At 38.6% G+C, this 16169-nt stretch overlaps 4 protein-coding genes across 14 annotated transcripts in view; 2 read left to right on the top strand and 2 right to left on the bottom strand.

Moving 5' to 3' along the window:
* The window catches only part of LOC126869967 (colorectal mutant cancer protein), a 58838-nt gene extending 47628 nt beyond the window's left edge, over nt 1-11210 (top strand). For all 9 annotated transcript variants that reach the window (XM_050627213.1, XM_050627214.1, XM_050627218.1 and 6 more), the window contains 11 exons: nt 5876-6137; nt 6674-6822; nt 7066-7287; nt 7627-7815; nt 8118-8308; nt 8699-8965; nt 9027-9222; nt 9294-9485; nt 9558-9745; nt 9816-9918; nt 10667-11210. In XM_050627213.1, the coding sequence (XP_050483170.1) occupies nt 5876-6137; nt 6674-6822; nt 7066-7287; nt 7627-7815; nt 8118-8308; nt 8699-8965; nt 9027-9222; nt 9294-9485; nt 9558-9745; nt 9816-9918; nt 10667-10777 (2070 nt within the window). In that variant the 3' untranslated portion in view covers nt 10778-11210. The remainder of the gene's footprint in view (nt 1-5875; nt 6138-6673; nt 6823-7065; nt 7288-7626; nt 7816-8117; nt 8309-8698; nt 8966-9026; nt 9223-9293; nt 9486-9557; nt 9746-9815; nt 9919-10666) is intronic.
* On the bottom strand, nt 9979-10581 carry LOC126870005 (small integral membrane protein 4). The gene is made up of 2 exons (XM_050627306.1): nt 10176-10581; nt 9979-10076 (listed from the first exon to the last, which is right to left on the bottom strand). The coding sequence occupies exon 1, from the start codon at nt 10564-10566 to the stop codon at nt 10228-10230; it is 339 nt and encodes a 112-aa protein (XP_050483263.1). The 5' UTR covers nt 10567-10581; the 3' UTR covers nt 9979-10076; nt 10176-10227.
* Nucleotides 11211-11358: 148 nt separating the features above from the next.
* Nucleotides 11359-13071, bottom strand: LOC126869997 (pre-mRNA-splicing factor SPF27). 2 transcript variants are annotated; one of them, XM_050627294.1, is made up of 4 exons: nt 12904-13071; nt 12504-12769; nt 11974-12379; nt 11359-11582 (listed from the first exon to the last, which is right to left on the bottom strand). In XM_050627294.1, exons 1-3 carry the CDS (start codon nt 12976-12978, stop codon nt 11977-11979), a joined length of 744 nt encoding a protein of 247 aa, XP_050483251.1. In that variant the 5' UTR covers nt 12979-13071; the 3' UTR covers nt 11359-11582; nt 11974-11976. The 2 variants fall into 2 exon arrangements, with proteins under 2 accessions (XP_050483251.1, XP_050483250.1); XM_050627293.1 differs by lacking the exon at nt 11359-11582 and having other exon boundaries at nt 11886-12379.
* Nucleotides 13072-13339: 268 nt separating this feature from the next.
* LOC126869984 (60S ribosomal protein L4) lies at nt 13340-16134 on the top strand. Of its 2 annotated transcripts, none has more exons than XM_050627264.1 (8): nt 13340-13458; nt 13916-14093; nt 14178-14423; nt 14614-14738; nt 14963-15061; nt 15144-15415; nt 15605-15764; nt 15838-16134. In XM_050627264.1, exons 1-8 carry the CDS (start codon nt 13456-13458, stop codon nt 16057-16059), a joined length of 1305 nt encoding a protein of 434 aa, XP_050483221.1. In that variant the 5' UTR covers nt 13340-13455; the 3' UTR covers nt 16060-16134. The 2 variants fall into 2 exon arrangements, with proteins under 2 accessions (XP_050483221.1, XP_050483222.1); XM_050627265.1 differs by having other exon boundaries at nt 15144-15419; nt 15609-15764.
* Nucleotides 16135-16169: the final 35 nt, after the last annotated feature.

The raw sequence follows: 16169 nt of genomic DNA, 5'->3' as shown, positions 1-16169 counted from the left end.
AAAGCTGTCTGTGCACCATGCAACGTGTCAAGTGTCAGTGTAGAAGAACAAACTTTTGTTCGGTATGAGAAACAACGAATACGTTATGCATATCATATGGTAAAATTTTGTTATGCTATTCGTGACTTTGTTTGTACATTGTATACCATTATTATGGATAAAAAAATGTTTTGAATTGGCTTGATTATTGCGAAAATCCGATACAGAGTATTGCGAAAAGGGATTAAAGTATTTGTAAAAAACAAATGCTTGCGAACTAAATATTAATACAGTAGATCTCTGTTTATCTGAACATATCGAGGAATAAACAGTTCGTATAATAGGAATTTAATACTTCTCTCTGCTACTATATCTTTTCATTCGTATAACAAAATTTCACATTCAGATAAATAGATTTAATACGCGGAATTCCATTTAATAGAGTACCGAGTACAATTTTATTCCGATAAATGGAGTTTCACTGCAAATTGCAACTGAATCTACGAAATATGTAAAATTCTACTTCGCTCCACTGATGTACTACTCCTGTCCTAATGTACTGCCTCGTTTATAAGTATCGTACGTATTACGACAATCCCGGTTTTATACAAAATGTTCCTGATTTTTATACAGATGATCGGCTGAAATCAGAAAGGAAACGATTTTCCATTCTTGCTAGGTAATAGACTAAGAATTTATACGAGTCGTTAATAAGCGTTTCGAACACACGTTCAAGACACGTGTATGCAAACGAGACGTCGATAGACCTATTCAGCTCGATGAAGTTGTGGCTCATCCTACGCGATCGACAGGATCCTGGCTCGCCTTTTCCTCTGGAAATCTTCGGAGTTTCGCTCGTAACGTTCGCCTTTCTCTCGGCGTGTTTGCCTTGAAATTTATCGCCTGTTTGCTTTCAAAAGCCAAATCCTCCTGAAGGGAGGCACCTGTTGGCCACGCACCCGCCCCATTTTTCTTTCCACGAGCACCCCACGATACATCGTTATACAACCAAATCCAAACAGAAACGAGCACTGTTCTTTCTCCTATACAAACTTTTTTTTCTAAGGAGAAATATTCGATCGGACTAGGATAATACACGATACGAATGATTAGCAAAATGTCAAACGTACGATGGATCGTCCAAGTTGCAAAAGCAACTGTTCTTTTCTATTTTTAACGATTGAACAGGTCCCAAAGGAAAAATTTCATTGAAAAGCGCGGCATGAAAGTCAATCGCGCAAAACCGGATAGCCGTTGCATTTTCCTGGCAAAAAACCAGTCTTTTCATAGAAAAACTCGCGTTTCTTCGCCGATACGATCGATAGTATTTCAACGCGTTCAACGTTGTTGCGTACTGCAGAGGCGAATAATCGAATTTTCTGCGTACAAAGCTGCGCGACGCGGGTTGACTGTAAAAAAAGAACGTACCACGGTCTACGATTCAAAATCGCAATAATTTTCCCACCGACGCACAGTACGTCGACTGCCACGATGGTTATCGATGAAAACCAGATTTCGCTAGATTTTTTAGATCGATTAGAAATGAGAGAAATTTCACGGACTAACAAATTTTCAACGATGTCAATGATTTGCATAACATTGTCGGAGGAAAAGTGCACAAATACGATATAACGTAATACGATATGTAACGATCAAACATAATATAATATTTTACAAAAATGAAACGTTACTATTTAGCGTATATTTCAGGGCAAAACATATGGATATTCGCGTGGCAGTCGATCATGGCAGCTATGAAATGCAAATTTGATCAATAAATTTGTTGCGGTGGCACAACCTAACCCCACTCATAAATTATCTTTATCACTTTCGTAAGTTTTCCCGGATTTCATACGTATAACCACGTGCTCCTTTCTGATCGCTCGTATATTGTCCGTACCGTCTATAATCGTCGTGAACAGGTCGACAACTTTCCACGGCATCGAGAAGACGAAGTTTGCCTTTAGTAAGTCCTCTATAACACGTCGACGAAGCTCGTCGCCAGCGGATTTACCCAACCTCCAGTTTCCAAGTAATTTCGTGTATCAAAGACGAGAACGACCTCGGACTTCCATCTATCCAGGGTAGGATATCGGGTATTCGACTGTCGAGAAAGTCGATGCCCCTCTCGGTCACCCTTGTCGCTGGCTTTGCACCACTTTACCGCAATTTCCGGTATCATTTTACGTGGTACGTCTGGCAAGAGAGAAATTCGATGGAATCGGTGATGAAGACACCTGCCTAGCCAGCTTGAAACACGCATGGCAAGAAGAACACGAGAAGGTAGAAGCCCGTGCAAGCTGTCTTCTTTGGTAAACGCCTGGTGAGTCATTGCGAAGAATTCACTTGGTGACCAGGCTCGTTTTGTCGACACGACACGACCGACGACTCGTTGTGCAACGAACTCCACTCGACTCTTGTCGGACTAAACGAATAACCTGGCGTCTACGTGATTACGTGAACATCGACGCGACCATTTGCTCCTATCGACGCACGTGTTGCGTCCTCTTATTCGAACATTCAGTTTATTACTTATATCCAGTTACTTAAACATTTTGCTCTGACGCAATCATCGGCTTGTCGCGCGTACGCGCTTTAACCGAGCAAATAGCGCTAAATAGAACCGCAGAAACGCACGCCTCACACCTGTGCACTCTCTTGCACAATAATTTGCTAACATTAGATAGTTAACGAGCGACGAGTTGCGGGTTACAGGCTTCGTTTTTAGAATTTCGTCATTACGCGTCAAATAGGATAATCGGATGGATTTTGTATGGGAAATTGAAAATTGTTCGCGGCGAGTCCGGCTCGTCGTTCTACGCGAATGGATTAGCTCTGTGTCAGTCATCAATTTTAAACTTTCACGTGACGTGCGCGTATTTGTGATTCTTCGGGTTTCGATCTTAAAAATCAGATCAAAATCCGAGGAGTCACAAGTATGTGAATCGTCAGCTATCCATAAGTTTTCTTTCCGCTCGAGTACGGAATTTCCAGGCGAATCGCGTCGCGTCTAATTGGCGAACGAAAGTAAGCAGGTATAGAGCGTGAAATTACTTCATTTTGCAACGGTACCACGATTACGTTATACGTTTATTGCAACATCCATTAACATACGCGTAAATCGATGAACGAGCAAGATGACCAATGGCTTAGTCGAGGACCACTTGTATCTTTTACGGTACTGCGACATTCACAACTTCCGGCCACACGAAGGCACTGGATTCTTGTCGCAGTTGTCCGAATTACAAGGAGGAGCAACCATCATGCAGGATCGGCCATTCGGACAAGGTGGAGCGTCTTTGCAGCTCTTGCCTGGCAATCGAACGATTTCATCGTCGTTTTGCGCCATCACTATTGCACAGAATATTGCCAGGATGAACGCCAAGGTCATGGGAAACCTCATCTTCCTCTGTTACGTCCTGCACAGTGTTCTGAAAGTGTGTTAATTCTTGATATTCTCGTGGTACTTCAAAGTATCAAGGTATAATATTTTCACTAAAATGTTCTAAGCTAAATATGCTTGACGATACCGATAATATAAAATAACATAATTGGCATATTCGTAATTGTGAAAGCTTGTGGATCTGTTTCGTTGTTTGGAAAGCTCTTAATCTTCGAACTGTTCAATTTCGATTGAACTATAAATCAGAAAATTTAATTCCAATGTAACGTAAAAGAACGTATATATTATAGTTCATTTTTTAAACAGAAGTTGAATTTATAATTAATTACTTGCGTAAGAAGTTACGTACATCTGCGGTCAAAAGTCTTAGGACAATTTTTATGTTTGCTTCATAGGTGAAAAAGTTAAGCAAAGAACGTTGGAGGTATTAAAATAATTAAAATACGCGCAGTTTGAAATTCGTAATTTAAAAAATTACGAGTAAATACAAATCGAGCTAGAGCGTGCTAAGCATTGCCTCCAATCGATAGTTCACAATTAGTTCGAAAATTCAGTAACTTTCTCATACCGTTACCACGAATTTACCGAAAAGCGATACTTATTATTAAGAATAAAGTTGCAGATAAAAGCTGTGGCTTTTACAGTAAATCGTAAAACCACTTTGCGCGCACTTAACGATATCTCATCGAAGAATAAGAGGTATTAGAGGATGTTTGATTCGAACAAAAGCCAGCGAGTCTACGCTTTCGACGTAGTACGAAATTGAGAGCAATCAAATCGATTTTCCGAGTAAAACGTAAATCGTTAAACCCATATCTACCATAACGGAAAAGAGTAACGCGTTGAGATCTCGAAATACAAGAGAAAAAGAAGTTAAATAGACCAAAAAAAAATAAATGCCTGGTACGTGTCGTGAGCAAGCCTGGTGACAAAACTAGTTTACCTGTCGTCGAGAGTACACGTGAGATACGCACACGATCCTTTTCCTCTTTCTCGATAAGAGGACGACTCTTGAATGATACTTCGTAATTACGGGTCGTGATTCTTATACGGATCTCTCGGTATTTTTCTCTTCCCCTCTTGATCGGTGTATGTTATCACATGGCCAGGAATCATTAGCGGCTCGTCGTCTTGTAATGTTCGTCATGCACGGTTGCCCTCGCGAAGGGCACTCCGCGAGGAACGATGCCTCGCAAACAGGTATCCGCCATTTTCTACGCATTTTTCCACTTTTCTTCTTTTTCCCTGTTTTCTGTGTTCGCGTTCGGAATACCGCGAATACGACGAAATTAATGAGGACCACCGGTAACAAGAAGAATCGCGTCTGGGACATCTATTTGCGGAAACAGCGCGACGATCCTCTGCTACCAGCTGCTTCTGCTCTTTAACAAATTCCCTGACAAAATAGACGTTTCTTCGTAAATGCGAGAAATTAAATTTGGAATTTAACGTCGATGGTATCGGACTTCTTATTGAAATCACAAATTCGTCATTTTTAGCTTCGATGAGTCGTAATAACGACGATCGATAATTAACGATATTATTTGATACTTGGAAAGAGAATGGTAGTCGAAATAACCAATTGCTGATATTTCTAGAAATTTTGTAAAACTAGCAACGATGCATTTGTCGCTTCGAAACGAGACAATGTGTATTTTAAAATTGATCAGCTAATGGCAAAGTGAGTGGACGACCGTGTTCGACGTTGACCTCGACAAGACGTAAAATTAGTCAATTATTCTTTCCTTCGCTAAGATTTCTGCATAATATATTGCAATTCATCGTAAGTAGGAATTTATTCGACAGTCAAGGCTGATCGAGACAGAAGATTGATCAAAATGACTGCCGTGCTGTATTCTTCCAAAACGTAGTTTGCAATTAGGAAGATCCTTGCGCGTTTGTCTTGACTCGACCAAGACAGGTTGCGTCACGAGACGCGACAAATCCATGGAAATCTTCGAATTACAATATCACAGGATCTTCTTAATTATCGACCCTGATCGAATCTCCTTGAAACTTTTATCAACTGACTAGCATCGAACCTTTCAACTGAAGAATCTTCTAGGAAAGTGAGCTGACACTCCTCCTCGAAAGAAGCTGTTAGTTTCTTTCGGTCATTGAGGGTTTTTTCAGTTCATCGACCATATACCTAATTCACATTCACATTGTCATACTAATCGCCGAACATCACGTCTATCGGCAGCGAGGATCTCTTACGTACCAGGATCTGTATCTTCTAAACGCATGATTTCCCCAAGCTAAAAGACTTCATATTTCAAATCTACCGTCTCGTCCCACGAAACTACATCAAATTTCGTCTCGAAGAGCAGGCCACTTTTCGAATACAAAAGTCCAATTCCGAATACAAAGTTCCAGCATCCCTCTAACACCCTGTGAAAGCTTTCCGTCGAACAAAACCAAAACAACGAAGAAATTTCATCAACGATGAAATATGGTCGATGATTGATCCGAGGGTGGTCGGTTCTGTTGCAGCTGCATGCGGCCGCGTTATCATCGCTGCGGTCCGAGGTAGCCGAGCTGAATTCAAGGCTGGTGGCGGCGACACGAGCCAGGGAGGCGACCGAGGCGGCTCTGGTCCGCGCGGAGGTGCAAGCCGCGCGAGCGGAACAGAGGGCAGAGCAGCAAGCGGCGAGGCACGAGGAGAGGCTGACCGAGTTGCATTCCGTGATCGCCGAGCTCGGCAGGCAGCTCGAGAGGCATCGCGCTACCGTAATTGCCGAGGAGGACGAGTCCGGTAAGGGAGAGAACGAAACGACCGATTCCGTAAATCTGTGCACCGTGCTCGGTCTCTGCCTCCCTCCGACAGAGATTTATGGACCGAGGCCGTTTGATGTTTTAACGCGTTCCCCGCTGGGAAGCCGCTTCGCCGTTCGTTTCACGGTGTCCAACGACGTCGCCAAAATTCGAGATATCTTCGTGCAGATTTATATTTCTCCCGATCATGGTGTGTCCGTTTTATATTGTATTTTACAGTAACTCGTTGGTTCTGGGTAACTTTGGCCAATTGAATATTTTTTTCTTGCGAATTATTAGGTTGTTGAGTAAGTTGGAAAACACGATGGCATTTATACGCCTTGCGTGGTATGTGTTTTATGACGAGTCGTAGAGAGATAAATTAGCAAAATAATTTAAGGAGATTTCCTCGTAAAACGATCAATTGAATAGATCGTAACGCAAGTTTTAATTCGCCGTTTGATGATTATAGCGACTTTTACACACTTCGTTCGAAGACTTTGTTCTGTTTCGTTTGACCCTTTCCAATCAATTTAGAAATAGAGACAAGCAGAGACGCGGAGGGATCGATCACTAACCCGGTGGAAGAGAGCGAAGGTGGAGGTGACATTCAGGGTGATGGAGATCGTACATTGGGAGATGCCGATTCCAGCTGCTGCGAGGACATCGAGCCACGTACCGCCGAGGTATGTCTATCAAAGGATTACAAAGTTCTTCGATGAAACTTAGAAGGTAGTAGCGTAATTGCCTGGAAAGTCTGGGAAACGCGTTTAAGATTTTGCAAACGTAAAATGTTCGTAGCAGACGTACAACTTTCAAACTATGCAAAATAGACTCGAAATCGAATCGGAAGAAGTTCCTTAACTCGGACGAGTTGCTAGATCTTGCGCGTAATATAGTTGCGATTAAACGATCATTTACATCGACAGAATGGAAGAGAACAGCTAGACAGTCCGGCGGCGTTACCAACACCGGAGCCAACACAACAGGCGGCCTCGTGCCAAAGCGTGGCCGTGGCAGCGTTACAAGAAGAGGTCACAGCCCTTCGAGCAGAGATCGCGAGTTTACAGGCTCAGCTGGCTAATTTCAAGAATCAGGCTAGCAATCAGAGGCAACAGGCTGGCAGCGAGTCGCCCCGCAGAGAAATACGAGTGGGTAGCACACAATCCGACCTATTGTAACGTGCTGCAAAATACGCGCACCCTCCGCATGGTCTCGACGTATAGAGACGTTATATGATGTTACAGTTTTGCAACGAGCTGAACTGAGTTTTCGTCCGCGATGAAAAGAAGATCGTTCTTTTCATCTCGATGCACCCGAAATGCATTTTCCTCCTCCCCCTTTGGAACGAACCGCTGAATACCGAACGAATTTTTTGCACAGTTACCCCCGTACTTTGGCCAGCCTTTGATCAGCCCAACACTTTCACAAAAATATTTATCAACCCTTCCGACTGTAATGTTCTCCTCGTGCTCCTTTGATTTCCGCAGACAAGAGGCAACACCAGTTCGCCGGAACCTTTGAGTGCACCTTGCTCGCCACTCTTGCCACCCCTGCAGACACCGCCGACAAAGAGCGTAACGAGGGAGGAAGCTCCGGTTCTTAAAATAGCCGAGAGGGTAAGACTCAGGAGGACCGACGAGAGGCACATCACAGGACCTGATATTACCAACCTGGGGGTACGTTATCGTCTCTGGTTGTTCGTACTTTTCACTCTTAGCTTGTAGTTACAATGGTATCTCGTTCTTTGACGAATACAACCAGGACAATCGGATGCAGCCCCGTTTATAAATATCAGGACACCTAATAATATCATACGAAGCGCGATAATCGATCTGAATTAGCAGGAAATGGATTTACCCGTCAAAATTCGTGATCTAAAATACACGATAAAAATTGACAGAAACTGTTTGCAAGAGTTATAGAAAAATAACGGATTTGTTTCTGTTTCCATTTAATAACTTTATGGTCATTTAAATAGGTATGTTCCACGATGGTGGCTGAACATCTGGTCTCGGACCTTTTGGAGCACTCGAATCTTCAGGAATTGAATGGATCCGAAAAACAGTTCGAAGTGGAGACGGAAAGGTTAAACAGCAGGTTGGAACACGCGCGAGCAAATAACGCTGTCCTTGCGTTGACTTTGCACGAGAGTAAGGCGCAATGTGACAGGTATTTTTGTGTTCCAATTGTGAAATACGAAGTATCGTTAGTAACGTGGTGAAGCCGTAAACTAAAACATTAAGTAGGATCAGCTATTAATTTAGCTGTAGCTAGGGCTAAACGCTAGATACCTATGTGTCTATTGTCGTTTAAAATTATAATCGTATTTGTGTTTTTATCGTAATGATAAAACAAGATGAAACCTAGATAAAAATTTTACTTATTAAATATTATAATATGTACCTTACTTCGTATATTTAATACGTTTTGCACATTACATGCATTCTGCACATTTTTGCACTGTAGATATTTTGAATACCGATTGATTTTACAACTTCACCATATGCCATTTACTATACAAGTATGTAAAAAATATGTACAAGTGTTTCTCTATTCCAGATTGAGTCTCCTAGTTGGAAAGTACGAGTCGAATGCAACCGCGTTGCGATTAGCACTCTCCTATAGTGATCGCGCGATAGAGGCTTACGATGTCCTGGTAGCGTTACTAGAAAGCGAGATCGCTCTATCGACAGAAAGGAACAGCATCACGATCGATAACAGAAGAGCGGCTGAACACGTAGCCTATCATGTGTTGAATAAATTGGAGAACGAATGTATGAATACTTTAAACGCGCCGTGGGAAGATAGTATAGTTTTATCAGACGAGTGAGTACATTGCCAAATCTCGATGAGCTTGTAATTTTTCTTAATAATCTGGTATCTTCAGGTCTGAGGTGGCTTGGTCCGTGGAAGACGAACAAAGACTCAGAAGGCACATTAGTAGACTCAAAGGAGAACGAGCCATGGTCAGATCGACTGTAGTGGAGTTAGAAAGTGTTCACGCTGAACCATTGAATTCAAAGAATACAATTTCCCTCGCCGAAGCCCGGAAATTAGATTTAGAAACAGCTGTACTTATGCAGGTCCGTCCGAGACGACGATTAGCTTCGAATTCTTGGAAGTTCCAAAAATAAATGTAATCAATTTCGTGTAGGAATTGATGGCTATGAGAGAGGACAAGGCGGAACTACGGGCACGAGTCTTCCTACTGGAAAAGGAACGAGCTACCATAGAATTGAAATTAAACGCACGTGATACGCAAATCGCAGCTCAGCATGCTGCTATCGAACATCTTCAGGGTCAGCTCAGCGATACAGAGGCCATGCTGGCTATGGCTACGAATAAAGTAAATACATAATGGCTATTTAAAACAAAAATCTCTTTCTCGAGTTAATGATACGATATAAATTACGTATAGGATCGAGGTTTAAGCGATAACGAGAGCGAAGGCATAGAATCTGAGTTGATAGAGGCACTAGGTCGAGAAGCTAGGCTAAAGGAACGTCTACAGGAATTAGTATCCACTTTAGACAAAGTTAATAAAAACTCTGAACTGCGCCATCAACAGTCTGCTGAGCTTGTTAACGATTTGAAAAGAGCTAATGGGTAATTGAATTACGTATAACGGTAGATTTACAATCGATCGAGAAATCTTATTTTTTAACTTTGTTTTTAGAGCTCTGGTACAAACTTTAGAGAAGTCTAAGAAAAAATATCAATCCAGATTAAAAAAGCTGGAACAACAAATGTTGGGCATGGTGGAGAGGCATGCTGCTCAGGTATGAACAAGCATAAATGTGGTGTGTGATATGAAGGAAGTTAAGAAGAACTGCTAGATGTCGTGTTTATACATCTATAAAACAATTTATTACACTTTGTACATGTTTTTGCATAAATTACATTCTTTGCATCTTCGTAATATTAGTCTTCAGAAGACCTATAAAAGTATAATGCATTATTAAAAGCTTCGTCGCTGTGAAAGTGAGATATTGACGTTAAATGTTATATTTAAAAATTTGCTATTGCAAATGCTCACATGCTCCATCTTCGTTCATTAATTTGTTACTACCATTTGCTACGATATACATTTATCTATTCACTTGTACATTCATTTCTGCTAATCTTTGTTCAACTGCTTCTTCTATTCTTCTTCTTTTATATGTCCTATAGAAGTTAACCTCTCCGAAATGCCAGTGTATCATAACGAACTCTAACAAACCACCCATTAAAAACATTATGGGTAAAAATCGAAATTCCCCTAAAGATTTTCCAGGCACTTTATTTAAAGTTCTCCTTATCGTTCTCTTTATGTTGAATTTTGGTAAGATCGGCATTTTTACAGTACACCGCACGCTGCCGCTTCTGCCATATGACTGTCGCCATCTTGTACTTTCAGTATCGAGCTGTCTGATTCTGCGCAGTTGCATTTTATCACCCTAATCAAAATTAGTGATGCAACATGTAACTAAATTACTTAGTTACAACTTTCAATTTTTTCTTTTTTTTACACGTATGATTAATTTATAGGTAAAATCTCTAAAACAACGGATAGCATTGCTAGAGGAGGAATCTACAGGATATAAAACAAATTTACCACTCCAATCACAGAGTTCTGGCGCCAGCGAGACATCATTATGACAATTTAGTGATTAATCGAAATCGATCAATACGGGCTCTACGAGTGTTTTTAAACTATCCTTCCCTTCGTTATAAAACGATCGAAACGGAGATAAAAATTTACGTATTTTTCTACACGAATAGTTGCCCAAGAATAATGCTTGATTATTCGCTTTTGTAATTATATATAAAAGAAAACAAGTACGAGTTAGTAGCTATCCTAACAAATGAAATTACAAGCTAGGCTTACACAAAAATGCGCTGCTGACACATCAATGCAAGCAAACTATTTAAGAAAGTCCTCCAAGTATACTGTGAATTATAAATAATTGTTACATGATACTATATGTCATTTATAGACGATGATATTCATCTTGTAAATATGTATATTTCAAGCATTAAAGAAAAGCGTGATACGTGTAAACTATGATGAAATAAATTGTGCTTTATTAAATCTCGCATTGTGATTAAAATTTGAGTGTAACTTCAAGTTGCTGATTCATTTTTTTAGTTTTCGTTATTATTCCTTCCCTATCAATTTAATCCCACTTCTCCTTACAAAAGATCTTACTGTTTAATAGATTATTAAAACAATTGAAAAATTAATAGCAGTAACCGAATCAATTTATTTAATTACATATTATTTACGATCTTGTAGTTCTGACAGTCTTTTCTGAAATGCCTCTTCTATCAAATCATCTAAATCGTCAAGGGGCCTGTATATAAGATGCACAGCTTGCGAACCAGACGCAGTCGCAAGAAATACTAATGAAATAAAGGAAATAAGTCGAGGCCATGACAAACCATACGGCATTGTACCAACTACCTGTAAAGAACAAATATAATTAAAATCTCTTAAATATTTACAGTATTTTATCTTTTTCGTATATTATACCGCAATATTTAACCTCTTTCACACCACTTCGACGATATTTCACTACCGATAACGAAAGATTAATAATATTTTTAATAAATTAGTCTCTGCACCACTTATTCATTGTTTATATTAACTTACTAACCTAGCTTAATATATTTATCCAGCAATAATTTATAAAATAATACCTTGTGTTCCTTACGATATCGTATATAGCTTTATATAACCTATTTCGGAAATGAATAGGATCGATAGTTTACTGTCAATTTTAAATATAATCAATGTATTTAAATAATATCGTTATAATAAAATACAAAACATAATTAGTCACAATTTTATATACATTTTAAGGTTCTTGATTTTGTTGTTCTTGCTGATCCATTTTTGTTGCCATAACCTCAGTTGCACTTTTCTCTGGAATGTCAGGTTCTTCCTCTCCTGGCACATCATTGATTTCTACACCCTCACCCTTATTCATCATAGATTTCTGTATTTCTTCTTCTAAGTGAACACACGCTTGTTCAATCTCATAATTTTTTGACACTAGTCCTACCCATTGTGCTTCTAATGCCCTTAACTTTTCTCCACCTTGAGTTTGCATAGATTTTCTTTGCCAATTAACCTCTTGAATTCTTTTCCTTAATGCTTGTAGCTGTTTTTGAGCTTGACTCACTAGTTGTACTAATACTTCCAAATAAGATTTCCATGCTTCGCATCCATATTCCATCATTAACTCAAGATTACAGATTCTGCATTATTATTGAACATCACAATAATATACCAATTTAACATTACATCCTCATCACAATCTCGTAATTGCTTACATATTAAACAAAAATATAAAAAAAATATAATAGTAATCATAGTATTTACCTGGTAGCCTGATGTTCCAATTGTGCACTGCTATTTTTTACACTTTCATTCCACGCTGCAAGGTCATTCATTTTACCTGGTGGAGGTGGAGGTAACTCATAGCGCTTCATACTGAGTACTTCCATAGGTAAACGGTTTTGCATTCGCTCAAATTCATGTTTCATAACCTCTGTCTCAAAAGCAGTAATATTTAATGATGGCAAATGTTCTAAATAGTTTTTTGTCGGTCTATAACGACGAGTTTCTTCTTCAACCATGGCCAAAGCCTAAAATATTTAATAACTACGTATGAATTCGCAATTTATTTAATATGCTCATATAAACAATATAACCTCAAAATCAGTTTAATAATTATTTATAACAAAAGAATTATTATAAATAACAGAAAACTATTACTTACTGCTTCTCTAACTCCAGGTTCATCGTATCCTTGGTCAATATATGGTAATGCATCAACTATAACTTCTCCCGCCATTTAAAGAAATTGCACAAATAAACACTTTTGAATGTCAATGTACAATTGTAATTCTCTGGCAAAGTTTAAATTTTGTATGACGTACTTCCGACTAGACAAACATCACTTAAGAACGAATCTGTACCAATCACAGTTCAACGTTTCTCGTCATACTGTAATACTATTGGTAGATGACTATGGAAACACAAATAATAAAATATAATTTCTACTATAAAAATATTCGAATAAATGGAAATATTACAAATAAAAAAATAAATTCTTTGTTGTACGAGTATGTTAAATTTGTTATATATAAATATTTAGATAAAATAGTGTAGACAATTGTAAACATAACATAAGGAATTGTTGAATTCTGAGCATGCGCGACTTTTGGCACGTAATATCCGCTCGCGTCCTTCTTCCTTTTTAGTCAGGTAAGGCGTACAAGCTGTCTGGCTAGTTTGTCTGATGCGTGAAAAGTTATAAAAAGAACGCGAAATGGTAAGAAATCCTGCATTTTATTTGGAATGCATTAAAGGTTAATATTTTATATAATTTTATTGTTATATTTTCCAATAATTCCCAAGAATTTGGTTTTGAATTAAAGCTTGTACACAGTCCATAGTTGACCACGTGTAATGATCTGTAGCGTACAAACTTGCATAGCTTGGTTTTGATATATGTTTAAATGTAACTTGTGACTTTATATATTTTCTTTTGCAATATTCTTTTCAGTAGAATAAAACAGTTTTACTACATATAGATATGTTTACATTGAATATGCGTGATTCCCATCTTTTAGTCCGCCATGTGCCGTCAATAGAAATCGTTTATAATTCTATCAGAACATGAAATTTTTTACTTTACTTTTCTCTTTTTTTTTCAGAATTAATCTTAAGATTATCGATAGTTGTACGTAGATTTGTATCTCATTCTGATTCTTGTTTTTATTTTTTAGTCGTTATCAACGGCGCGGCCGCTTGTTACGGTATATACCGATAAAAATGAATCGTCAGGCGATACGATTTCTCTGCCGGCTGTATTTAAAGCACCTATTCGGCCTGATATCGTGAATTTTGTTCACCAGCAAGTCTCTAAGAATAGTAGACAGCCATATTGTGTATCTAAGGAAGCTGGTGAGTATATAGTGTTTTATGCTCGTTTTTTTTATCTTTTGAAGAACTAATTTGCAATTATTAAATGTAGGTTTGTTTTGTTAGGTCATCAAACCTCTGCCGAGTCATGGGGTACTGGACGTGCCGTAGCACGTATACCTCGTGTACGTGGTGGTGGTACTCACCGCTCTGGTCAGGGTGCTTTTGGTAATATGTGTAGAGGTGGACGCATGTTTGCTCCAACAAAGCCATGGAGACGCTGGCATCGTCGAATTAATGTTAACCAGAAAAGATACGCTATTGTTTCTGCTATTGCTGCATCTGGTGTCCCAGCCCTTGTACAATCTAAGGGTAAATTCTCTGAGATAAAGTAATAAATCCTACTTTATATGCAATATTTTAATGATGAATAGCTTTGGTCCGTGTTGCTGAAATGACGTTGATTATTTTAATAGCTTTATGCTGATTTATGTAAATGTTTTAATATATGTAGTTTGCTTTGAAAAGAATAATATATATACTATCTCTTTTTTATGTTTAGGTCATATGATTCAAGAAGTTCCAGAATTTCCATTAGTAGTATCCGACAAAATTCAGGAATATAACAAGACTAAACAAGCTGTTATCTTCCTGAGACGTATCAAGGCATGGAATGATATTCAAAAAGTAAGTATACTTTCAAAAGTTGTATCTTTGCACCGTAGAATGTCCGCATCTTCATTAAAACAATTTTAATTTAGGTGCCCCTATCAGGTGCTAAATAAATACGGTTATTATAGGCGTTCCGGACTAGCTGAATTAATTGCTAGGATGGGGTATTTTTAATCGAACAGATTCCATCTAAATATATTAATTTAGAAGAAACTAATATACTTTCGTTTTATTAATAGGTTTATAAGTCTCAACGTTTCCGTGCTGGCAAAGGTAAAATGCGTAACCGCAGACGCATTCAACGACGTGGACCTCTGATTGTATATGGTCAAGATCAGGTATACAAATAACTAAAAAATGATAGTTAATTATTTTTTCAAGATTAAAAAGCTAATATTCGTCTTCATCATATATTTTTAGGGTATTCGTAAGGCATTCCGCAACATTCCTGGTGTTGATCTTATGAATATTAACAAAATGAACTTGCTTAAATTGGCACCTGGTGGCCACGTTGGGCGTTTTGTAATTTGGACAAAATCTGCCTTTGAAAAGTTAGATGCTCTTTACGGGACTTGGCGCAAAGAATCCCAACTTAAGGCCGATTATAACTTACCCTACCCGAAAATGGCGAACACGGATTTGTCGAGACTCCTGAAATCGCAAGAAATTCGTAAAGTTCTGAGGGCACCAAGGCATGTAGATTTACGTTTTATTATACATTTTCAACGAATACATATCTTATTCATGATGAATTTTATGGTCCGTGTTACTGATCAACAGTGATTATAATTTTTAACCACTTCTGATGTTTAATGCTTATAAATATTTTATAATTATGTCACTTACGATGTATTTGCTCAAGATAAATCTTGAACTTGTAGGAAGAAGGTGGTCCGTAGTGTCAAGAAATTGAACCCATTGACCAACACGCGTGCTATGTTACGTCTCAATCCATATGCAGCTGTTCTGAAACGTGCAGCGATTTTGACAGCAAAGAAACGTCAGCAAGAGAGAGATCTTGCTCTAGCAGAGAAGCGTGGAGTAAGTTTAATGTTAAATTGAAAAATATTCGTGTCATGCATACAGATTTAACGAAAATATTTCACATTTACAGGTCAAGCTGCCAAAGACTGTACCTGCTGTAAAGAGTAAACTACTCCGGGAAAGACGCGCGAAACAAATTCTTAAATGCAGGGAAGTGTTAAAGAACAAGCCCAAGGGCGTAGCATCAGCTACTGTTGTCGAGGCGAAACCTAGGAAGATTTCAAAACGAATTCAGAGGGCCATTGCAAAAACTCATCCCGAAAAGAAAGACACACTTTTTCAAAAGATATAAATTTTTATCAACGTTTGTTGTTGACCCATGAACTTCATTTGCTTTGAATAAAATATGGGAAAGCAACTACAGGAAGATCAGCTTTGTAATTGATGTAACTATATTTCCTA

Source organism: Bombus huntii, chromosome 10, assembly GCF_024542735.1.
Source record: "Bombus huntii isolate Logan2020A chromosome 10, iyBomHunt1.1, whole genome shotgun sequence".
Lineage (NCBI taxonomy): Eukaryota > Metazoa > Arthropoda > Insecta > Hymenoptera > Apidae > Bombus > Bombus huntii.
Note: the sequence above shows the minus strand (reverse complement) of the source record. Positions and strands in the feature narration are given on the sequence as shown.